Genomic DNA, 24,333 nt, shown 5'->3' on the forward strand with positions numbered 1-24,333 from the left:
TCCTTAATCCCATTTCTGTGAGATTTTGCCATCTAGAGTTTTTTAAATTATTATTTGCCAGATGACATTTTGCCAGGTCCTCCCCTTGCAGTGGGGGGAGTGAATGATCCTTAGCAGAACACGTCTGAGATTTTTCATGCGTTCCTACAAGCTCCTTTATTCTAAAACTGACATGCTGCCTTTGCTGCTTGGAAGGTCAACGTCTTTGTATGGAAATAGTTATGATGCACAGCAAATAAACTTTGAACAAGTTGCTCACTTTGTTCAGCATTATACATGCCTGTTTTAAGCTCTTTAATCCTCACCATGTTGCAAGGAAGCCTGCTCCTTCTTTCATGCTCTGAGCAATGAAGCATCTTCCCAAGGTAGTGGGATAAGACCTAACCAGGCTTTGTCATACTTGGTTTTAGGGGTTTGTGCTTCAGCTCCTGATGTCTCCTGTAAGTGTAGGATCACTGGTCCTGAAGTGAACGTTGCCCTTGATTCAACTCTGCATTCCCTTCTGTGGTTGTGACTGCTGAACTTTGAAAACAAAATACTGAAATGATGAAGGTGTGCATTGTCTATGAATAAATCACTTACCTAAAGCTGCTAATACTTCCCTCTTGCAGCTCCGGATCTCAAATACTGTTTAGGAAGCTTTCAGTTTATTTCATCTTGGTTAGAGAGAAATGCCACGGATGATGAGTGGTGTGGCAGCGGCACTGCTGCCTTGTATTGACGGTGTGACACCCCTGGAGGTGCCCTCATCTTTCCAACAGATGTTTGAGCTCGGGACACAGCTGTGGTGCTCATCAGTGTGGTCTCCCTTGTAGCAACTATTTTTCAATAATGTATATTATGTGTAGTAAAGAAAAAGAAAAGTTAGCATCTGTGCCATAAGGAACAGTAAAGACTTTTCTGATATAAAAGTTACTTCAGACAGTTTTTTTATTGCCAAAATTTAATCTGAAAGCTTTTTGGGAAAATAACCTTGAACTCTTGACTTCTTGGGAAGCGAAGCACCTTCCGTGCCGGGCGCTGCGGCCGCTTCTGCTTTGCGCGGGGCTGCGGGCGGGGGGAGGCCGCGCAGCGCGCCCTGCCGGCCCTGACCGCTCCGAGCGCCGTGCTGGGGGCGCCGGGCGGGGCTGCGGCGGGAGGCGGGAGCGGGAGCGGGAGGTCGCCGCGGCGGCGGGAAGCGGTTCCGGGTCGGCGGCGGGAGCCAACATGGAGCCCGTGGGGCTGGCGGGGCCTCGCTGAGGGAGAGCCGGGCCGCCGCGGGGCCGCGCCGCCGCCATGTCGCTGGGCGAGTACGAGCGGCACTGCGACTCCATCAGCTCCGACTTCGGCAGTGAGTCCTCGGGCAGGGGCGGCTCCCGCGGCGGCGGCAGCCTGCCCGGCGAGCAGGAGGAGCTGCACTACATCCCCATCCGCACCCTGGGCCGCGGCGCCTTCGGCGAGGCCACCCTGTACCGCCGCACCGAGGTAGGCTGCCCGGCGGCGCGGGACGGGCCCCTCCGGCCCGAGGAACGGGGCCCGGGGGCTGCGCCGAGGAGGGCCCGCGGCCGCTGGCGGGGCGAGCGGGGCGGGTTCCGGAGGCGGCTGCTGGGAGGCCCCGGCGGCAGGAGAGCCGCAGCGGGGTCGGCCCCGCGGTGACACCGGCCCCGGGCTGGCTGGCCGGCCCCGCGGTGACACCGGCCCCAGGCTGGCTGGCCGGCCCCGCGGTGACACCGGCCCCGGGCTGGCTGGCCGGCCCCGCGGTGACACCGGCCCCGTGTGAAGTGAAGCAGCATCCGTCGAGGGGCGCAGGGTTAGGGCTTCACGCGTTTGAGCAACAGCTTTTTAGTCCCCTGAAGTTTTGTAGGAAGATGTGGAGGCTCTTGTGATGCTTCTAAATTCCTCATTTTTCTGTGTTTTGTTCCAGTCACAGGGGGCACAGGGGCATCTCATATGGGTAACTCCCTCCTGTCATTAGCGTATCAGCATAATGAGGGGAAAATAGCTGAAAGCCAGTCCTCCCATTGCTCCCAAGTCATCTGATCCCATCCAGTTTGAGCATAGTTGTGCTTTCTATTAGCTGTCAAACAAATGCGCTTGACTTGGTTCCCAAGGGAAGGAAGTTCTTCAGGTTTTTCTGAGGCAAGGCCACCCTAAGGTGTCACAGCTCAAACAGTTGTAAGTGAACACTGTTCACTTAACAGGTCCCTCATAACATATCTGACAACATGTTGGCCTAACAAGGGCAAAGGAAATGTGTTCTTGTTTCCTTTTCTTTTTTTTTTAAAGGAATACCTGAATATTTGTAGTGGCTCGTGGTCTGCTACAATATCTTACAGTTATGAGACAGGAAATACACTGTTCTCCCTTTATTGAACTGCAGTATGTTTAGTCTTTATTGAAACAAAACAAACTCTGTGCCTTCCGCTGGAAATCTTGTAGTATGTGGTTTTTTGTTTTGTGTTTTTTTTGTTTTTTCAAAGTGAGCGCTGGCCAGCTATAAAGATGGCTTCAGGCCGTCCCTGTTCCTAGCGACAAACACAAAACCTCAAAACTCATTGTTGTGAAGAATCTTTGTCTGAAATCTGTAAGAGGCAGGAAAATCCCTTTACCTTACCTGAAATTGTAATTTCCTGCTAAAAGGCACATACTGTTCTCTTCATAGTAGTGTTTTTTTAATTAAAAGATGTGTGGTTTTGTATTTCAGGATGACTCACTTGTAGTGTGGAAGGAGGTGGACCTGACCCGGCTGTCAGAAAAGGAGCGTCGTGATGCTTTGAACGAAATCGTTATCCTTGCCCTGTTGCAGCACGAGAACATCATTGCGTACTACAATCACTTCATGGACAACACCACGCTGCTGATCGAGCTGGAGTACTGTAACGGTGAGATCCCCGCTCCCACTCACAAACAGGTGGCTCCCCCGCGGATAAGTCACCATCCTGCAGAACCTGCGGGGAATATTCCTGGGGTGCCCTCAGGGGAGCGGAGGAGTAGAGGTGGATTCTGCTGCATAGCTCCTGAAGGAGAGATTGAGAACCTTCTGAGTGATTTGTGTCTCAGGTGCCAAAGAAAAAACCTGGTGATTAGTGCAGGCAGTTCTGCCAGTGAATGATTTCTCAAGTCTTGAGTAGCTGGTGCAGTGGAAGAAGTGGGTTATTGGTATTTAACGCTCCTAATGCGCTTTGCTGTGTTCTTTTTAGGAGGGCGGTGGGAAAAGACCATGAGGTTATTCAGTCCTCTTTGACAGTACAGAGTGGGGCTGTTTTTCAGTAGCATCACTTAAATAGATGCCTTCATTTGGCAATAATAAATTTAAGCTCAAAAATCTACTGGCACACTGCAGTCAGGACGTTTTCCTGCCTTGTGCTATCAGCTTCTATGTTTACTATTTAAAAACCAAAACTGGTCCTTCTGGTGGTCGAGAAAACTATAAAATGCCATCCAAGAGCAGATCAGATGGTATCGTTTGGAGTTTGCAGGGGAAACAGTCCCAGCTGGGATGGAGAGGTAAAAGGATTTGATACACTGACTGTTTCAGTAGTTTTCTGTGTGAGTTACTTGTCTGCCCCAAGAAGACTGGATGCTTGGGGCCATTATAAATTCATTGAAGGGCATAGAGAGAAGCTGCATAGTACTGATGTCTGTACACATTTGTTAACGTCTCTAGACTGTTTGCTTTACTTTGGGACAATAACCAAGAGGTGAGTGTAGAGCCCGTGTTGCTTGAATATGTCTAAGTGGTACAAAACTAGAGACATGAGAAAGAGGGAATCTCATTTAGGCTTATGGATATTGGTTTTGCCAATGTGTTAATAGTTGTTTCTGTGGCTTTTTTTTACAGTGTACAAGTCCAAGATAATTTTTGAGTAATTTTTAAAGTAAAGCTAGACTAGTCGCTATCAGACACTCATCAGAAACCAAAGTTTTTACTGCTTAATTTAGCACATCTCTTCTGGAGATCTAGGAAATACTTTCACGTTTGAGTAAATATTGTCTCCGTTTTACAGGGGAGTTATTAATTTATTGCCTATAATTCTGTGTATCATGGTACCATAAGATTTGAATTTATCATGAGATAACATCAGTGAATACATCTGAAATAGATTTGGGAAGAAAAGTCCTATACAACACATTTGTTGAAGAGAGAATACAGTGTCAGAAGATTAGACACAATTAGATGAAACAAAGAAGGAAATAGTTTGGTTTTCATTTTAGTATTTGTGCATAGAGATATTGGTTATCTGAGTTGAGATATAATTTGTCTCCTTGTGTAGGATTTTGGCGATGTAGTACCTGTCATACTGTGCTTTGGTTCACAAAAGCTGCAAAAAGATGGCAAGTCAGAGTTGAGGGAATTCACTAAAAGCCTGCATAGTCTGAACCACTAGGAAGGAGGTTCATAAGAAGAGGCAGAAGTGAATAGTTGGGTTAAATTGTGAATGGGAAGAGTGATTTATAGGTAATTTGCAAATGTGAACATGAGGCAGAAGAAAGAAATGCTGAGAGCTAATAACAAGACTGAAAGATAACAAATTAAGCAAAGGGAATCTTAATTAAATATTGGAAAAATCTTCCTAACATGGAAGTCTGGTGTTTGTTACTGTTAGGACATAATACATGATAACTGGGAAATGGAATAGCAACAGGATGTGTTCAGAGATTTGGGGTTTACTGGTAGGATGCTAATCTGATAGGGAGTCTCGCTGCCTGCAGCCCTCAGCAAAATTTCTTTTAGCTCTCCTTGATTTTCAGACTGTCGTCTTGAAATTGTCAGGTGCCCTGAAGAGCCTGCTGATTTCAGGGCAGATGAAGGAGAGAGGGAGGTCAAAGCTGGGCAGTAAATGGGTAAAGGCAGTATTAAAAGGTAGGGTTATAAAAGAATCATCTCTGCTTAAGCATAGGTATGACAGTGAAGTTCCTAGAGGAAGATGAACTTAATTTTGTGATTAAACTTAAGTGATGAATGCTCAGGGAGAGGCATAGTGATTCATCACATCTCTTAGGGCAGGGCTGTCAAACTCATTTTCATGGGAGGGCACATCAGCCTCGTGGTTGCCTTCAAAGGGCCAAATGTAATTTTAGGACTGTATAAATGTAGGAGTAGTAGTGAAAGTGAATTTGACACCCCTGTCTTAGGGGATTTGAGTATTCCCAGAAACACCTGAGCAGAGTAACTGCTGCCGTTAACTAAGATGAACCTTTCTGTCTCTCTCACTCACTTATAATTACAGGAGGGAACCTCTACGATAAGATTCTGCGGCAGAAAGACAAGTTATTTGAAGAAGAGGTAACTTGAACTGGTTTAAAGGAGCAGTGGGGCTGGCCTAATGTTCTGGGGATCTGTTTCGTTATCTGTGTATTTATACAACATTTTTTCCCTAATGCTGGTGGTGAATTTCTGTGTGTATCTGAGGACTGGCATCCTTCATCTCCTGTTGAACATTGCAGTTATTTATGGACTATCAGAAACTTTTTATTTTCCTTTTTACGTGTCTATAAGCAGTATAAACTTCCAAGGGAGGAATAATGAAAGGGAGCGCTCAACTGACTTTGGTCACCTTATCATCTTGGCTAACATTTAACTTTAAAACCTCTTTCTGTGTTTCTTCATAGTTGGTACTCAGTTTCTCTCTCTTAAACATTTTGTAGCTTATTTTCTGAGTAATTACCTTGAATCTGTCTCACCATGGATTTTTTTTCTTGTTCCTTTTTCTTTATTCTTTCTAAACTGATTTTCTGGTCTGCTTCTACCTCATAATGAGGTGGTTAATGTTTATACTTATCTTCTATAATGATTTCTGAGGCCTTCCAGCTCATGGTGAATATTAAATGGTCACAGTTCATATTCCTGGGAGCCTAACTAGATCTTTCCCAAGTGGTCATTAGCTGTCATTCCTAAGGCTTTTCACTTACTGAGCTCTGTGATGCTTGTCAGGACAGACACTGAGCACCACTAGAGCAATCTACCTTTAGGAGTATCCTTTCAGTGATTTCCAAACCAGGAAATTCTGGATTTTCATGCTTCCGAAAGAGCACTTGAGTGGTTCAGTCAGACCCTCTTGCTGTATCTCTGTGTGTCAGGGGCATATGGGGTCGGGGGGGCGGTTTGAGCCTCACATAAGGGTTTTATTCCTACCTTTGCAGATGGTGGTTTGGTATCTCTTTCAAATTGCATCAGCTGTGAGCTGCATTCATCGAGCAGGAATTCTTCACAGGTAAGTGAGACATGCAGTAAAATGAAGGTAACCAGTGTGGTTTGTTGATGTGGGTGCAGAACTCCTTTGAGTATTCTTTGCTTCTTTGTTTAAAACAAGCATTGAGCTTCTCTCCAACACATAGCTGAACTGCCTAGATATTAAGTATCACTTCTGTGAAGAATTTTTAGAAAACCCCATTTGATGAATGTGCAAGAAATTTTCAATATGAAAATGGAATAGCTCTCTTTGATGCTGCAGCTTTGTGAACAAAGAGTTAATCCATGTAGCAAGGAAGTAAATTGGCTCTTTATTGCCATAGCACATAAATGATGTTTGCTAAAGTGTGTAGCAAAAGCTGTTTCTACAGACCAAAGATACATCCCACCCACTCCACAATTAATAACTTCAAACCAACATGTACATCCTTCTGTAATTCCTGGAGGCTAATAGTGATGGAGACTGTGAGTTGCTGTAATATAACCCATGCAAAGATTTGTCCTACATTTGGCTGAATCTCATTTCTTCGACATGCTATTTAAGGAAGTAATATAGCTTATTAGCTGGTAGTAGTAATTTTGACATTGACTCTGAGAGTTTAATGAGTAGCTGATTACCTTTTTCTGTTGCCCTTTTCGGTTTGGGAGGGGTAAATGTCTTCGCTTATGTGTGCTTCAAGGAGGCCGCGATAATATCCTGGGCAGTACTGCACGCATAGACAGCTGTTTTCAGTGTGGTTGGGTCGTGTGCTGCACAACCTCCTTCTCTCACACAGCTGTGTGAGGATATTTTCTGTGGGACAGCATCCTGGTTGCTGCAATTCTGATTATTTGATAATTGGCAAGCCTTGCTAATGAAGGGTTGGTACCCTTGACAAAGTAGAGCCCAAATTTTTGACGTAAAGCAGATCTCACGTCTGTCCTGCTTTGCAGTGGTTTCTAGCTTACCAACTCTGTTGCCCATCTTCACAGCAGGGTTCGCAGTCTAGGAACACATGTGGCCCCACATTCCTCCATAATAATTAATTGAACAGTTATTTAAATGTTTGCAGTGATTTCCTTCTGCTGCAGACATTGTCAGAGTGACCCAGGACTTTGCGATGCCCCAAGTGGATGAATGCAAAGTGCTGCTTTACTTGATGTTGTCCTGATCTACACTGAGAAGTTGTTGATGGTACGTTAGGAAAAGGGGTGTTATGAAGTGTTGGCCATGGGAAGCGTATCATACAGCGAGGGCTTCCTCTCTGTATTTAGAGCCTCTTATATTGATCTGTGATACTCCATGTAAGTTATTCTGTCTGGGAGAAAGTGTTTTCAGTGAATTTTGGAATTCAGCGTTTTTGTGGCCATCAACTTTTTGATCTTCTGGGCATGGTAGAACATGATATAAAGTGTTGTTCTTGATACATAAGGCAGGGGGATGTTATGCTTAAGTTCTAAAGTCACATCTGTTTCACACCCTCTGTGTGTGTGTTTATATTTGCATACATACATATTCATGCATACATTTATCTTTTTAGAGAGCTCAGCGTCTCCTGGCTTGTGTCTATTTATAAAACCAGGAAAAATAATACCTGCTCAATGACCTTCACATGAGAAGAAACTGAGAGGGGGAAAAGAAGTCTTTGATCTGTGACCTTTACATAGGTGTCTGGAGCCTGAGCCTTTTAGACTGTTGTGTTTGTGTGGGGATGTGATAAAACATGGATAACTGCATTTACTGCCCCAGTACTTGGGGTCAGATTGCCTTTGCAGAGTTCTGTGTGTGAGGGAGAGAGCTGGCGGAGTAGCAAGTACCTCATTTTGTGGGGGAGGTATTAGTAGTATGTGGAAAACTGTGAAATCTGGAAAAATATTTGAATGTCTGCATTTCTTTTTCTCCTTTCAGAGATATAAAGACATTAAATATCTTTCTAACCAAGGCAAACCTGATTAAATTGGGAGACTATGGGCTGGCAAAGAAGCTGAACTCTGAGTACTCTATGGCTGAGACTGTGAGTATCTGCTGCCTTTGTGTGCAAACTGAGGTGTGTTTTTCTTTTATCACTGCATCGCTTGCAGAAGACTAGGGATGCTGTTTATTCTTGCTGCTTGTCTTCTGTAGTGATTTCCTTTCCCTCTCTCACCTTCCCTCAGTGTTCTCTCACTCCCACTGGCGTATTTGCTGGTGTGTTGCAGCCTGCAGTTATCCTTACTCCCAGGTTACCTTTTGGAGGTCTGTCACTCTGCAAGGCAGCAGCAGGCTGAAGATAAGTGCCACTGTGGGCATGGAATTGTGCCAGAGCCAGTATAGCTGTGCGGGAGAGCACTGCTTTTCTGTTCTTGCTACCCGGGCATGGTACTTCCAAGGTGAAATGATGTAACATGAAGGTGGTGCTTCCCAAAGGTAGAGAGACAGCCGTATAGTCACAGCAATACAGCGCTTTCCCTCTGGGCTAGTTGAGCCCAGCTTAACAAGTTAAATTGATTCGGTCATGCTGCTGTGCTAACAGAGGCATTTTGCCTCACATAGATCTGAGATAGGTTGGATGTGCTTGCCTGACATTGCACCGTGCTATAGATGCATCATCTAGCTTTTTAATACTCAGGCTCTGAACTGAATTGTACTATAGAGAAGAAAGAAAGGTACTTGTGCTTCTTATAGTAACCAGGTGTGTGATTTATTGATAATGCTCTTGGAGGAGGGCAAAGCTTTGTAGGAGAGATTAATTCTACCAGGAGGCTGTCAGGCTTGGCTTTGTTCCAGACCCTTCCAGCAAGCAGCTTCTCAGCCAGAGTTGTGACACAGGGTAAGCTGTGCTGCAGGCTCCTGAAAGGCTCAGCTTGGACTTCGCAGCTCCATTAATTTCTGTGGTGAGCACTAGGCTTGGAAATGGAGACTTTGTCTGGAGCTTCTATCTGCTAAAGGCCTTTATTATAGCTTGGGATGCAAGCCAGCATGCACTTCCCCTTAGCAGGCTGTATTATTACATTTAATGCAAGCTGCTAGTGTTCTGTTAGGATATGTAGTTAAATACTTGCCAGCCTCCTTCCAGAACACGAGTGCTGTTGTGCAGTTGCGCTGTATGTGGGAAATGAAGGCTACTGCATAAAGCCCTTGCTAAGCTGGGCTGCAGCAAAACCGCTTCAATTTCATCACATTTTTCATGGCCTTCTTTCAAAGAAAAGTGGAGTCTGCCCTATGAATTTCCAGATTTGTTTTTGCCTGTATTATGTGTTTTCAACTATACCTGTGAGTTTATTTTTCTTCCTTTTTCACTCTGAAAAATTTTGAACTACATATCTTCAACCATATTTCATTCTGTGTATACTGACTGTGGCCAGGCTAGTTGCTCAATTTGTGATTTATTGACCAGTGGCAGTCTGGAAGTAATTTTTTGTAAAATGAGTGCAAAACATGTTATTGTCAGTATTTGTAATTGTAAGTGTCAAATTACAATTTTGTAAAAGGTTTACGTCTTGCTTACTAAACACTGATTTCTTGATTCTTCATTTTTTCTTCCATTTACCAAGGAAGATACAGAACATATGTCTGTGTCTCTGTTACAGAAAGCTTACATTATCCTTTGCTTAGAAAAGGTTTAGGTGCAGTGTCCTAGTTCTCCATGTGATACTCCAACTAGCTGGGCTTCTAAACCTTCCCATGGCTGGGACTTGCGCAGCTCTGTAGCTGTTGTGCTCTGTAACGGGGAGTGGAAGGGAGACAGCAGGTTCTGAGTGTGCCCATGAGGTGTCTGGTGTTCTAGCAGGCCCTAATGAAATACAAGCTTTGTAGTCCCTGGAGCTTTGCTGAGAGAGTTGAAAAGAGGGCAACTATAAATATTTCCCATTCTTCTATATTCAGTCTTTCCCGTTTTGTTTCCTTGTCTAATTCTTTGCTAGGGAATGAGCTCCATTCATCTGGAAGCCTCATTCTTACACCATTTATCATGTTTGTCTTTATGTCTCCTTGTGACTTTGAGTTATGTCACTTTTTCTCTTGTACCCAGGAGGGCTTCTGTATTTAAGTGCTGGGTTTTGGGATTTTGTGTGTGGTGGGGGTGTTTGTTTTAGACCAGTTGTTCAGGAAAGCCCACTTCTGAAGTGAAAGCCTTTAAGGTAGTATTTAAGCCAGCTTTCTACTTACTGACCCAGAAGCAACCCCTCTTTCATCAGAGACAGAGTGGCCTTTGTCCAGGCAGTGCCTTGTGATCAGACACAGTGGCTCCATAACCATGGGTTGGCATCTGCATTTGGAAGCTTTGCTAGATCCCTTTTCCTTCAACCTCTTATAAGGGTTTCCATATGCCTGGTCAGTATTATGCTTAAGAGAGGGGCAAGTCCTTGCTGTGTTCTCATGACTACTGCTCTATTGAGGAGTATGTACGTCAGGATCTGAGAAGAGAGGTGTGTGGGATCTTCTAAGAAACTTGGACACAGGCTTGTGGATGAGAAGGGAAGAAGCATGCTTGTTATTCCTATCCCTCCAGCACGTAGGTGGAGTGTGTCATCTGTGTTACTTCAGTGCTGTGGCAGAGCTGCGTCTGGCTCTGATGCTCATGGGCCTGTGATGGATGCAGAGCTCTGAATTGAAGGCTGCTGGATCATTTCTGATTTTCAAATGTTCTTTTTTTGTAGCTGGTGGGAACTCCATATTACATGTCTCCAGAACTCTGCCAGGGTGTGAAATACAACTTCAAATCAGATATTTGGGCTGTGGGCTGTGTTATCTTTGAGCTGCTTACTCTGAAGAGGACCTTCGATGCTACTGTGAGTCTGCAAACCAGGATGAACTGAGTAACCTTATTTTTTATCCCCCTGAGATTCATACTTAGCTCATAGCTTTCTTAACTCATGTTTTTCTTTTATTGTTGTTTAAAGCTGCTGATTAAGAAAACAGTGGCCTGTGAGTGCCAGCTGTAGCCAGGGAAAATGTCTACATGATTTCCCCTGTCCTGCACATGCCTCTCTGGCTTCTGCCAAGCTCAGCATCGTCTGCAGCCCTGGGTTTGCCAGATGCAGAATTAGCTGTGCTAATTTGTATCATCGTTGTGAATGAAACATCCTTTTCTCTATAAGCAGGAAGTTTGTGATTGTCTAGTCTTTTTGGTTTTTTTTCAGCACTGCTAGCTGTGAATTTTCTGTGCAGCATTCTGTAGCAAAAACAGCCTTCAAATTTCATTGTATTTAATCCTGTTAACCTTTCTCAAAGTTTGGGTGCAAGATAAGTATTGTCAAGCTGGCATGGAAGGATGAAAGGGAACATTGCCAGCTTGTGCCATGACATGGGAAAGCTGCTACCTGCCATGGTGCAAGACTTTGTAACCCTTAAAGAAACAAGTGAAAATACCATCCTTCCCTGACTTTCCCCTTCTCATGGCTATTGAGTCCCCTGTAAATTTGCTGCTCTGTGGTATTGCAATGGCAGTGCACTGTGTAGGAGATTCCATGCAGAGAGAAACCTGTTTTGCCTCCACCGTTAGGGAATTCGGTGAAAAGCTGGATGTTGCCACCAAGTCCTAGCTATCAGAGGTTCCATTTCTGCAGGAATTATTAGATTTCTGGAAAACCTGCTATGGAGGGAAGCAGGCTGTGTCTTGATCAGAGAAGGAGAAAGAAAATAATGGTGGCCTGTAGTGTCTCTCCCTGTTGGGCACATTGTGCAGTTCAGTTCCCTTACAGCTGGTTTCTGCCTAGAATCCCCTGAACCTTTGTGTGAAGATTGTACAGGGAAATCGTGCCATGGAGGTTGATTCCACTGTCTACTCCCGGGAGCTGATCCAAATGGTGAATTCCTGCCTCGATCAGGTTGGTGAAATAGTTTTTAATTTTCAGATACCCTTCCCAGCTGCCTAGGCAGTGTAATTCAGGCATGAAGGGTAATTACTTGCCTGTTTTAACATGGGGGCTATTGATGCAGGGTAATTTCTGTGAGACTTGAGGGACCACTAGGGCTGGGCTTCCACCAGTCCTCTGAAAGCATTGTCTCAAGATACTATTCAGTCCTGCAGGCTCTGGAGGGGTGCTGGGAATACTCTGATGACAATTATTTAAAGGGCTGGCAGAAGCAGTTATTTTATAATGCAGTACTGCAGAGCTGGGAGCATCATCTCTGTACAGTCTCTTAAGGTTCTGGCTTTCTGTGGGGAATTAATTTCCTGGGAGCAAACATAGTATTGATACCTTCAGAGCGTGGATGTCCCTACTGCACATTCCTGGCATTTATCCCTATTCACTCCAAACATTTGAATTAATTCCTTTCCCTTCTGAAGAGAATCAGGGAAGGAGGTCCATGCAGAGATGAATGAGGTCTTCTGGCCCAAGATTTCATTGTAGATGATGAGCATTTCCCCAAGAATGACTTGTTGTTCACTTCTTTCAGGATCCAGAGAAGAGACCCACTGCAGATGAATTGCTTGAACATCCCCTTCTCAGCAAACGCAGGAGGTAATCAGATGGTCTTACGTGAAACCTGGAGAGGTGTCAGAGGGAACAGGAGGGTTTGTGCAGACTAGTGGTGGTTATGCTTCTGTAGCAAAGTCCTGAAGTTAATTTGCTCTGATATGAAGCAGTTGTTGAAGAACACTTCATCCTCTTGAGAAGTGCATTCTTGCTGTCTTGTCTTCTGATCTGATGTTCAGTTGGTGCATGGGTATGGTGAGAAAGGTCTCTGCATCTGTTGTCTTAGAAGCTGTTGTATTGAGAACTTTGAGGCATCACATTCTGAGGCTCCATTTGAGGAATACTGGTTTGTGCTATTCAAACCTCTGTGGGATAAGGGTCACAGAGATCCTCCTGTGCTCATTGGGAAAGGCCTTTCAAAATATACATATCATGCAATATAGATACACTTGCTTTCTCTCTTTGTTGCCTCTCTCTTCAAGAGAGACTTGCATTGAAAGTGGCCCCTTTTAGCTTTTAGTCTGCACACACTGTCTTTTTAGGAAAGGTGGACCATAATTCTGGACTGTTTGAAACCCACACTGGTTGCTTTGGGAACAGCAGACCTAGTCCTTTATAACAAGATTGTGTTGCTTGGTGGTCAGCAAAGTTTTGTCTTACTGTATGTGCTGGTAAAAGCCCAAATTCTTGTCATGTTTAGTTTTTAAGGTCATTCTTGTGCAATATGGGAATTGGTTGACCACATTCTGGTATATATAGAGTTTGTTGTCCTCAGCTCTCGTGGAAGTTTGTTAGCTGTTTGGTATATTACTTCTGCCCTACTTACTGTGGGTTGCTGGGAGCTGTTAAACAGTTGCCACATTTCCTCCAAGAGGGAGCAGCATTTTATTGGAAAGGAAGGCAGTCCGTGCATGCTGCTTGTCAGTAAATTGCTTTGGGCAATGTTACTGTTTCCTAAAATGCTTTTTCTCTTTTGTCAGGGAGATGGAAGAGAAAGTCACACTACTTAATGGGCCAAATAAGCGACCAAGGTAATTATTTGGACATGTGTTTGAAAGGAAGTCTGGAGAGAACAGCTCTCCAGAGAGGAACTTTGCTGAGAGTGGTAGTCTGTGACAACCTTAACGGAACAGTGTAGTTTAGAAGATCCCTAAATGCTAGGAATTTGACATAGTTATTACATGGCCCCATGTTTTACTCTGCCTTTTTTTATCATGCTTATATGTATGGCTGAAGCCTTAGCTCAGCCAGTCTCATACAGCTCTGATCTGTCCTACTGAGGATGTAGTTTTTACAGCCTGTGTAACTAAAGATATAATTTAGATCCCTCCTTTCACGCAGATTCCCTTGAGCAGGAGGAATATGACTGAATGTTGAATATTAAGTGACTATAAATATCTTTCATAAAACTGAATATATGCAGAGATTCTCCACAGTCCCCAGCAAGCCTGTAAGCAGGGTTGCTGTGGGAAGCAGATGGCTTCCATGACGTGTATAGCTGTTTTTCTGTGGATTTGTCGGACAGAATTTGGCCTTTATTCCCTTGTGAACTTGGAAGTACTATCTGAGAACTTTATGTGAAGTTCCAGTTCATTGTTGCTTACAAACAGTTTGCTTTGATTACGACTTCCATTTTGCAATCTGCTCGTGAGTTGATTCTTAGCAACAAAGAGTTATCTTTTTGCCCTTGGATGGAAGGCTGTGATTTAAATAAAGAGGATAGAGGGAAGTTAGAAGCTTTTGAATGCTTCTGTATTTTGAGCAAGATTTCATGACCGTTTGTAAGGCTTTTATTTTTCAAAAATGAGAACAGCTCCATGGCCATTCAATGAAAGAACTGTCTTTTTAAATGATATCTAGTTGGATTGTAGGCTTTTTATAATACTTCCCCGAGGCTACTTTCTCTGCTGCTCCTACACAGGCTTAATCCTGAGTCTCCTTATAGCACTTGAGGCCTCACAGCCACTCAACAAAAAGAACAGTTTGCGAAAATAAAAACCATAAATGGTTGCAAAGGGAAAACTGATAGACAACAATAGGAAAAGGAGTGATGACAGTGCATGCAAACTCATGATTAAAAGCATGTATGTTTTTGGGGGGGCTCTTGTGCAGGTCAAGTACCATGAATGAGGCTCCCATTGCAGTGGTGACTTCGCGCACTAGTGAGGTGTATGTTTGGGGGGGTGGGAAGTCCACCCCCCAGAAGCTGGATGCCATCAAAAGTGGCTGCAGTGCACGCCAGGTGTGTGCTGGTAACACTCACTTTGCTGTGGTGACAGTGGAGAAGGAGCTCTACACCTGGGTGGTAAGTGAGAGAAACTGCAGGAAGGGGCTGAGGGTGGGAAAGGAGAGCCCAGATCCACTCCTGCCTTCCATGAGCCTGTTAGAACCAGGTGGGCAAGCAGTTGGAGAAGGAGAAATAGGATTGCAGTGGAGGCTGTGAGGCTGGCTGCTGTGAGGCTGGCTGCTGTGGGGCTGGCTGCTGTGGGGCTGGCTGCTGTGGGGCTGACCCAGCTCTCCCAAGGCAAGTGTGGTTTTGGGAGAAGTGTTCCATCGTGACTGTAAGTGTACTGGAGACTTGCTGTGCATTGGAGGATTGTAGGTGGTGGACTTCTAGGCCCAGGCACTGAGTCAAACATCTCTTCCTCCCCTTCTTGACTGCTAGAAATGCACTGGAGGGTTTGTGATGCTCTTTTGGCTTTGTGTATTTTTAAGGGAGGTTTTTTGAGATCAGAGTGGGTGAGATGAGTGACCTTGTTGTAATACAGATGTCATCTGTGAGGCATCTTGTGGATGAAACCAGAGATGTCTTATACTAAATAATTCTGATTTTTGTGATGAATAGAAATTCTGAAATAGTTTAAAGTGAATTTAAAAAATTGACATATCATACATTTAAAGCAATTGAATCCAGTCTTCTTGGGCTTAGATGGTCAGTGACATGGAGATACTCTGCATCTCCAGGCTTCCGCAGGCTTTTGTATTGATGATACAGAATCTTTTAAGAGAGATTAGAAAATACTGGTACATGAGTGAGAGGAGAAAGAGACCTGAACGTGAGGAGAGCAACTTGAAGTTGTTTGCTGGATGTTCCTACAAGAATGGCCACTGAAAACATTTAGCTGGCTATTGCTATTTTAGTTTTAGTTCAACACTGCTCAGAGTTTTGTTTTTCCTATAGGATTGGTAGGTCTGGCTACTTCAGTGACACTTGTTTCATGTTATGGGTTTCTTTGCAGCCATTAGGATTTAGAAAAGTAAATGAAAAAGCTGAAGGATAAATTTTAGTCCTGCAGCAGGGAGTGGATTCTGTAGCTTGACAGATGAGAAGGGAACAGGGGTTCTTCACCAGCTGGTGTCTTGAGACCAGATCACTCCTTGTTAGAGCAGAACTGCGTGAAAGCCTGTGCTGCCATTTAGGATGTTGCCTGCTGTTGTGCCCTGTAGCAGCCTCTACCCTAACGTAGCTAACACACTTTATTTTGCTCTTTGCTGTCTTCTGTTGTTCACTCAAGGTGCTCTAATTGTTGGCACCATCTGTGGAGTTGTGGATACATAACCTTACCAGATGTTTCTGTCGTGCAGAATATGCAAGGTGGCACCAAGTTGCATGGGCAGCTGGGACATGGAGACAGAGCCTCCTACCGCCAGCCAAAGCATGTTGAAAAGCTTCAGGGAAAAGCCATTCATCAGGTGTCCTGTGGAGATGATTTCACAGTGTGCATCACAGGTGAGAGCTGGAAGGGAGACCACTGTTCTCTCACTTTGCTGAGCTGTGGAGATGTTTGCCTTCATAATAAGATCAGCAGAGCAGCTAAGGAGATAGTCCTGTACATTACTCACCCCTCAGTTTGGAGGACAGTAGGTGGGTAGTAGAGATAGATTAGTGTCGTTACTGAGAGGAAGATATTGACTCCGAAGAAGGCTGGGAGTTTTGCTAAAGATACGCTTTTTGTTGACGGAGCTGGGTGTTGAATGCAGCTCTCTGTGGCTGTGCAGAGTCCCTGCTCTTACCAGTGCATATGTTGCCTCCATACATGCATGTATTAAGGACAGGAGCCTGAAGTCAAGAATCTAGATGTTTTTGAAACTCTTTTTGGACTGTGTGGGGAAAGAGTCATGCAATAATAAAAGATGATGCATATCTGAGATTTGCTATTTAATTCAAAAGCTTGAGATCTGATAGCTCTTTCTAGTTCTAGCCCTGTTCATACTTTTAAAGATGAATTAGCTGTGGTGTTGTCTGTTATGGAAGAATTTGAATCTTGCTTTACCTATGAAAACACAATTCTCAATAAGGTAGTTTCCAGCTTGTTTCGCCAGTGCTGGAAAAGCAGAAGTTTGGCAGAGATAAGCTCAGATGCTCAGTGTGCTGGAGTAGTGACTTAGGGAGCCACAGGATCGGTTTGTGGGTTTCTGTTAAAGAAAGCGGCAGATTCAGCTCAAAATTTTTTTACACTGGTGGCCTGGAATAGCTGCAGGTTGTGGTATAAGGTCATCCACCTTAATGTGAATAAGAAAGGACTCCATATTTTCCCTGTGACATTCTTCTGCATTAAAGAGGAGGATGATTACACAAAAGAGGTTGCTCTGGCCATGTCCTAAGAGGTTAACATGCAGCCTAATACAAGCTCTGTGTGCTAACTGAGCTTCCTTTGTATCCTTCAGATGAGGGCCAGGTGTACGCCTTTGGCTCGGACTATTATGGATGCATTGGTGTTGACAAGGCTTATGGCTCTGAAGTGCTTGAGCCCCTGCAGCTGGATTTCTTTCTTACCAACCCTGTGGAGCAGGTCTCGTGTGGGGATAACCACGTGGCAGTGCTGACCAGGAACAGAGAAGTTTACACGTGGGGCTGTGGAGAGTATGGTAGGTAGAGTCTCCCTGGACCCTAAAGGCACTGGGCCATATGTCCACTCCAGAAAACATCGTGATGCAGGTGTGTAATGCAGAGCCTGAGTAAGGGCTGGCTGGTGTGTCCTGGGGACAAAGAACATTGTGTCTTTGGGGCTTTCTTTCCTTGTAAGGATGGGACCTGAGGACTAAGCCCTTGGGACTTTACTCTGGGAAGCTCTAGGGTGCCACTTGGCTGTGAGTGGGGTCAGATTACCCTGAGGATTGGTAGGCAATGATGCACATAGGGGAGCAGGTTTCTAGTTCTGTAGGAAGATTCCTTTGGGACTATAGAGAGACAATACAATTTCTTAGGGGCAGGCACTCTGTGAGGCCATTTCTAACTGCAGTATTTTCACTGATGCAGGGCGCTTGGGCTTGGATTCAGAAGAAGATCATTACACCCCTCAGAAGGTAGGGCTGTGACTACTTCTTCTCAAAATCCGCATGGGCATAAATCCAAATTAGTTGCTGTTTGGAAATATTAACTGTCTGAGGCTCAGGTGTTTTTTTCTGAGGTATCGTAGAGTTTGCAAGGGTTTTAACTTCCTCATTTCTTTTCTTCATTTGTCCATAGGGATCATGGCAGAGGGACATGTCACTCACAAACCAGCCAGCATCATTACTTAGAGCTTCATTGCTCTGGTCTCCAAACTGGAACTGTAAATGCCCAATTTAATGTTGTAGAAATCATAGTAGGAAATACCAAATTGTATACCTTGGGTCTGTAGAGGAAAGTTGCAGCAGTGCAAACAACTTGAGTCTTTGTATTTGACGTAATGAGTTACAGATGAGTTGAAAGTAAAACCTTCTTGAAATACAGTGCTGGGGTAATTGAGGTAGTTGAGTTAATCTAACCCGTTGCGGGTTAGAAAGTAACAAGGATGTGCCTGGAAGCCAAGTATCTGTGATCACACAGTGTCACATCCACACAGCGCAGACCCAGTTCTGCTTGGCTAAATGGGTCTGGTGCTTATAGACCCCAGCTGGCCAGGATGCCTGTGCACCACATTTCTGGTTCCTGTGCTAGGTGACTGGTGTCTACATACAAGGCCTAGAATGCCCTGGGTTTCTGCATTGTGACTGGAGTTTCAGTATGCTGTAGACACTATTGTATTCTTGCACCTTCCTTCAGAATAACCACAGTGTGTGTTGTCGGTGGCCAGACTGGCCGAACCACTGCTCTAACCCCCGATGTTTTCCATGTGCCGGCTTCTATGTAGTAGATATTGGGATTCTGATTTTCTTGGAATATATTTTTTTCCACACAGGTGGATGTTCCGAAGACCTTAAACATTGTGTCCGTTCACTGTGGCTGTGATGGGACTTTCCTACTCACACAGACAGGCAAAGTGTTGGCATGTGGACTCAATGAGTTCAACAAGCTGGGTCTGAATCAGTGCACATCAGGAATAATCAACCATGATGTAAGTGCATTTGGGTCCCTGGCTCTAGCTCTAGTAGTCTGTTGTATATGGGAAATGGAGATCCTGTGACCATGACAAAGGGTTCACTAGCTTTGTGCCAATTTTTTAGTTCCAATCCAAGACAATGGATACTGGAATTGCAGGAAGAGGCAATTTCTTCCTCAGTTTCCTGTCTGCCCTATGGGCTCTTGTCAGATCTGAGGCAGTGAAGCAGATAGAGCGCTGCTCTGCAGTGACTTAGCCAGTGACATGGATTCTAGCAGTTCTTTATGATATCCATGTTGGGACTGCCTAGGTTAATGTTGTGGTCTGCCAAGACCTGCTTGTGTAGGTCTTAGCTGATAAATGTGTGGTTTTTCACTCTGTGCTTACCCACATGTCTTTTCTCAGACATACTGTGAGGTGCCATACGCCACTTCCCTTACTTTGGCCAAGCAGCTGTCCTTCTACAAGATCCGTACCATTTCTCCAGGGAAGACACACACAGCTTCTATTGACGGTGAGCCCTGTGTATTAAGAAGTGAATACTGTTTGCTACATTACTTTACACCAGCTTTGTCCTTCTAGCCTGGCCCTGGACATTGAGGTTTATGCTTTGGTAGCAGGGCTCACGCCTGCTCCAGGAACCCAGGATTCCTGTTCCTCAGCAGTGTTGCCTCCTGGTCAGATGAAACAGCAACATCAGCTTCTAGCTCAGCCTTCTTGTTTTTAAAGGGGAGGAGAAAAAAGTTTGGGGAAGAATAGTGCTCTGGGACAGCAAAGCAATAATTTATGGCAGAGTTAGGCTTTACCCAAGTGCCACCAGTCAGAGGGCTGTGAGGAGTCCCAACCCCCAGCATCAGAAAGTGGAGCAATGGGAGAAGGAGCTGGGGAGATGTTTCCATGCTGAAGCCATTCCTCTTGGCTGGCGCTGTCCCCTCCTGGCCTGGCTGGCTTCTCAGCTTAGTCTGTCTTGGCCATGGGCTGTCGCTGCCGGTTTTCTGCACGCATGGCCGCTTCCAGAGTTGGGTCCTCACTGTGACTCTCTCCTTGTTCCTCCTCAGAGCGAGGCCGTCTGCTGACCTTTGGCTCCAACAAGTGTGGACAGCTTGGTGTTGGAGACTATAAAAAGCACCTGGGAATTAACCTGCTGGGAGGCCCCTTGGGGGGTAAGCAGGTGATCAGGGTTTCATGTGGAGATGAATTCACCATAGCTGCTACTGACGGTGAGTGGGCCTTTGTGAAGTCGTGGTGGCTTCCTTTGAAATAGATCTGCAAGAGTGGTTAACTGGCTTCTACCAGGCAATTCCTAGACCACCCCTGCAGCACTGCACTGAAATAAAGAAATCCTCCTAGCCTAGGGCTGTCTGGCCCCAGCACTTGTGCCCATGCAGTGCCAAGCATTTGCTGTTCCTGGGGCTGCAGAGTGCTGGCTTGATGGCTGCCTGTTAGATTCATTATCAGTTTGTTCTCCCACTGGCAAACTGGAGCTGGTGGATTAGATACTTTGGGATAGCAGTTACAGCAGAGAGGCTGTGATCCTTGTAGCAATTACAGGCTAAGGGGGAGTGAGTGAATTGAGGCTGCTGAATCTCTGTTTCCTCAGACAACCATATCTTTGCCTGGGGTAATGGCGGGAACGGGCGTCTGGCAATGACATCAACCGAGAGGGCTCATGGCTCAGATATTTGTACCTCATGGCCTCGGCCAATATTTGGATCGTTGCATCATGTTCCAGACCTGTCATGCCGTGGCTGGCACACCATCATTGTTGTTGGTAAGTGTAAGTTTAGGTTGAAATTTTGGGATCTTGGTTATGATCATGTATTGCTTGCCAGGACCTAGACTATAAATCCTGCCTGGGAACAGGCGAGGTTGCTGTGGTGTAATGTGGCAAACTGCTCTGAGCTCTAGGCCTGCGATGCTGGCTTTGTTGTGTGCTGTTGTAGGAGTCATTTTGCTTTTCATGTGTCACTGTAACTGAAAGCACGCTTCTCTCCTTGCAGAAAAGGTGTTGAACTCTAAAACGATCCGATCCAACAGCAGCGGCTTGTCCATTTGTACTGGTAAGTAACCTGCCCTGGGGAGCTGGGGTTTAAGTCCATTCAGTGGTCTGTTTGAGTGGGTGCAGTTTGGTCCTGTAGCATGGTTTCTCTGTGTTTCAAAGGCCTCACAGAAGAGCTCAAAGAGAGGAAATCTACAGGATGCTTCAAAAAGGTGGACCAAATTTCAAAGCGGTGGGATTTCAAATTGAGTCCATCTTTGTGAAACACCCTGTAGCTGGTGCTGTACATGGGAAGGGATGGGCCAAAGCTGGGAGAGAACTGAAACAGAGGAGAACATGGATGCAGCAAGGCCTTTGTAGTTGAGGAACTTCAATTTGACAGTGAAAATCTGAGAGGAATTCACTGAAGGGATCTGTTAAGGGAAAGTGGCTATGTCGCAGCTGTTGGAGAGATGGAGTCCAGTTTCTTGGACCTGTGGGATGGCCGGCGCCAGGAAGCTGCAAGAGGCTGCTGCACACAGGCCATTTTTGGGGAGCCTGCAGGGAGTGTTAGGAGATAAGGTGTTGAGGGAGGTGCTGCTAGCATGTGCTCTCACCGTGGTTGCACAGCCCAAATTTCTGCATCATCTCTGCTCAAGCTGAGGTTTAGCAACAGGAATAGCAGAGGTGGAGAAAATACGAAGTTTTTGCTCTTGTTTGCTAGCGGCTCAGAGCTGCACAACTGGAGGAGCAGAAGAAGACGACAATGAGCAGGAAGCGGAGACCCCCAATCCCAGTGGAGGCTTCCGGGGAACCATGGAAGCTGATCGTGAGTTGGGAGGCTGGATCAGCACCACAGAAGCTGCGGGAGGCAGCAGTACTGACAACAGCTCCTGCCCTGGCTGGCTGCGGAAGGTAATGTGGTGTCTCAGAAGTGCCTTGAAATGAGGATCTAGGTGGAGGAAAAGCCAGTGACCGCTTTCACCTTTAAGGGATGCTCTTAAACGTTCTCAGAACCGTGCTGTGCGGGAAGCCCTTTAGGCCTCACAGCCTTTTTTACCACAAGGGGGTGTTGGTGCTTTGGTTGAGGAGATGAAGTCAGCTGCAGCAAGGCAGGCAAGCCTGACAGTGCTGCTTTTGTGTATGCAGGAGCTGGAGAATGCTGAATTCATCCCCATGCCTGACAGCCCTTTTCCTCTGAGCATGGAATCTTCAGAGCCTGAGAAGGAGACTCTCCCTTACCAGAAACTTCAAGGACTCAAAGTGGCCTCTGAGGAACCTGTTGGATTAAACAAGCCCAAAACAGAGCCCTGGGTAATGGTATCCACTCGAATGCTTGACCAAAATCCCTTGGAGACCCAAAATGACAATATGTTTGAATTATGGGGAGAGCTGAGAAGAGGGTGTTGGATTGGCCTAATTCATCTGGGTGAGGAAAAGAGGGCTGTTGATAGTCAGAGATGATGCTGCAAAGAGAACAATTCACAGGAGTCTGGAACACAAAGCTGAGGCTTGATCAGACGGAAAATAATGAGACCAGTTCTATGGAAAAATGCAGTTAATGTAACTGGAAAAAAAAGGGGGAAACCTAATGTTCAGAAGCCTAGCAGAAGGTAGAAATTTAGAAAGCAGGACTTGATGTAAGAGAGGAAGAAGAACTGATACAGAAAATCACTGAGAAATTACAGCCTGAGAGGCTACTTGATTCCAGGGGCTTTCTGTCCCAAGAGGAGGCACAGATCCTAGGCTTAGGGCAGGGGGGTTAAACCAGATGGATTTCGGTGATGGGAGCAGCTATCCTAGAAAAAGGAGGAAGTTAGTGGCTTTGTACAGAAGATATAATGACAGGTAGCTTGCTGACATTGGCTGCTAGAGGTTTTGGAAGTTGGGAAAGGCGCTGGAGTGACGCTTCCTATGCATGTTTTTTTCTTGTGGCGTGTACAACTCCTGGCTTTGCACTCAAACCTGGCCTGATGTCCCTCTGTGTCTTTGCAGCCTACTTGCCTGAGCCCAACCTTGCCATGTGGTGAAGGGAAGGCTGTGTCTCCTGTTGCGGGCTGTATGTGCAGTGCTCTGCAAGTGGAGGTGACGCACCTCAGAGGCCTGGTTTTACAGTGTCTGGATGATCAGAAGAAGCTGCAACAGGAAACTGTTCGTCTGAGTGCCCAACTCCAGCGGTTCTGCAGGGGGACGGAGGGGATGCATCAGGTGAGGACCCAGTACCTGGGTGCACATCCATGGTCAGGGCTCACTATGCTGATCCCAGCTCTGGCTGTGCAGAATGAAGCAGCTCTTAACAGATGTTGCTCTTGGGGCAGAATGGGGGGACTGAGCATGGTGCTGGTCTCTTGTTTGAGCTGCTGATGCAGGCTCTGGTAGTAGCAACACAGATGAAGCCAAGAAGACAGTTTCCTGTGAGGACAGCCCAGTCCTTTAGGGACCTGGGATTCCCCTTTATTTCTCCTGGTGAGAAGGGATGGGCAGTGAGATGTCACAGAGAGTCCCAAATGGCTGTGGAGAATAGGAACTGTGCCTTGTGTGGCTCCTAGCTTCTTTGCAGCCAGTCTTAGAGCTGTTTGAATAACTAACTGCTGTGTGTTTTGGCAGGTGGAGGTTCATTCCAAAGGAACACAGACAGCCAAAGAGGAGATGGAAGTGGATCCAAAACCTGACTTGGATTCAGATTCATGGTGTCTCCTGGGAACGGACTCGTGCCGCTCCAGCCTCTAGTCTCCTGAGCCCACTGGGATCCATCTAACTTCACAGCACACTAACCGAATGCAGAGAGCGGCTTTCCTGGCTTCAGGTCACTCGCAGACAAGGAGTGAGGCCGGAGGCTCCAGAGCAGCACCTGTGTACGTTTGATATGAACTGGGAGTGAGTTTGAGAGGGGAGGGCCCCTGAGCTCTAGGCCAGCTCAGTGACTGAAGCAGCAGGAGCTCCTATTTGTACCTTATCTGTCAATTCCGCACGTGAGGCAGAACGGCCCCATTACGGCGATGGCTCCAGTAGCGACTTGTGGCCCTTTCATTGTTTCACTGCTTCTCGGGAGCTGCCTTTGGGACCCCAGCATTCATCACTGCATCTCTAGATGACAGGAGGAGACATGTTTTGTTCTGAAGCTGGTTGAACCCTAAGACTTGCCACCTTCACTTCAAAAGGGTGAAGGACTAGGATCCTCTCCCTACCATATGGTAAGGCCCAGCTGGTGAGGCTGCTCCCCTGTGCTCGGGGGCAGAGGGAGCAGGGAACGTCTCACCCTGGAGGCAGTGGAGATCTTCCTCTTAGGGAGATAATGGTAGGCAGCATGTCCTTGGCCTCAAGGCACAGCTTCTGGCCATCTGGCTGTGTCCAGTGGCCTGTACAGACAGAGTTTAAAGGCTTTATTCTGGGTGCCTAGAGCTTTCCATCTTCCAGGCAATGCACCGAGATGGGTGAATCAGGTGTCATTTCCAATAGCAGGAGTGGGGACTGTCTGAGATGGGATCTCTGGTTCT

General features: G+C 45.9%; 1 protein-coding gene across 1 annotated transcript; it reads left to right on the forward strand.

Moving 5' to 3' along the window:
- Positions 1 to 1,203: 1,203 nt before the first annotated feature.
- Positions 1,204 to 23,932, forward strand: NEK9 (NIMA related kinase 9). The gene is made up of 22 exons (XM_080346264.1): positions 1,204 to 1,464; positions 2,684 to 2,861; positions 5,211 to 5,266; positions 6,124 to 6,194; positions 8,061 to 8,166; positions 10,790 to 10,921; positions 11,849 to 11,959; positions 12,534 to 12,598; positions 13,534 to 13,584; positions 14,666 to 14,858; positions 16,139 to 16,283; positions 17,222 to 17,422; positions 17,814 to 17,860; positions 18,718 to 18,873; positions 19,264 to 19,372; positions 19,917 to 20,078; positions 20,459 to 20,629; positions 20,859 to 20,918; positions 21,561 to 21,751; positions 21,986 to 22,150; positions 22,832 to 23,044; positions 23,444 to 23,932. Exons 1-22 carry the CDS (start codon positions 1,276 to 1,278, stop codon positions 23,564 to 23,566), a joined length of 2,895 nt encoding a protein of 964 aa, XP_080202390.1. The 5' UTR covers positions 1,204 to 1,275; the 3' UTR covers positions 23,567 to 23,932.
- Positions 23,933 to 24,333: the final 401 nt, after the last annotated feature.

Source organism: Nesoenas mayeri (genome assembly GCF_963082525.1).
Source record: "Nesoenas mayeri genome assembly, chromosome: 5".
NCBI classification, from domain to species: Eukaryota; Metazoa; Chordata; class Aves; order Columbiformes; family Columbidae; genus Nesoenas; species Nesoenas mayeri.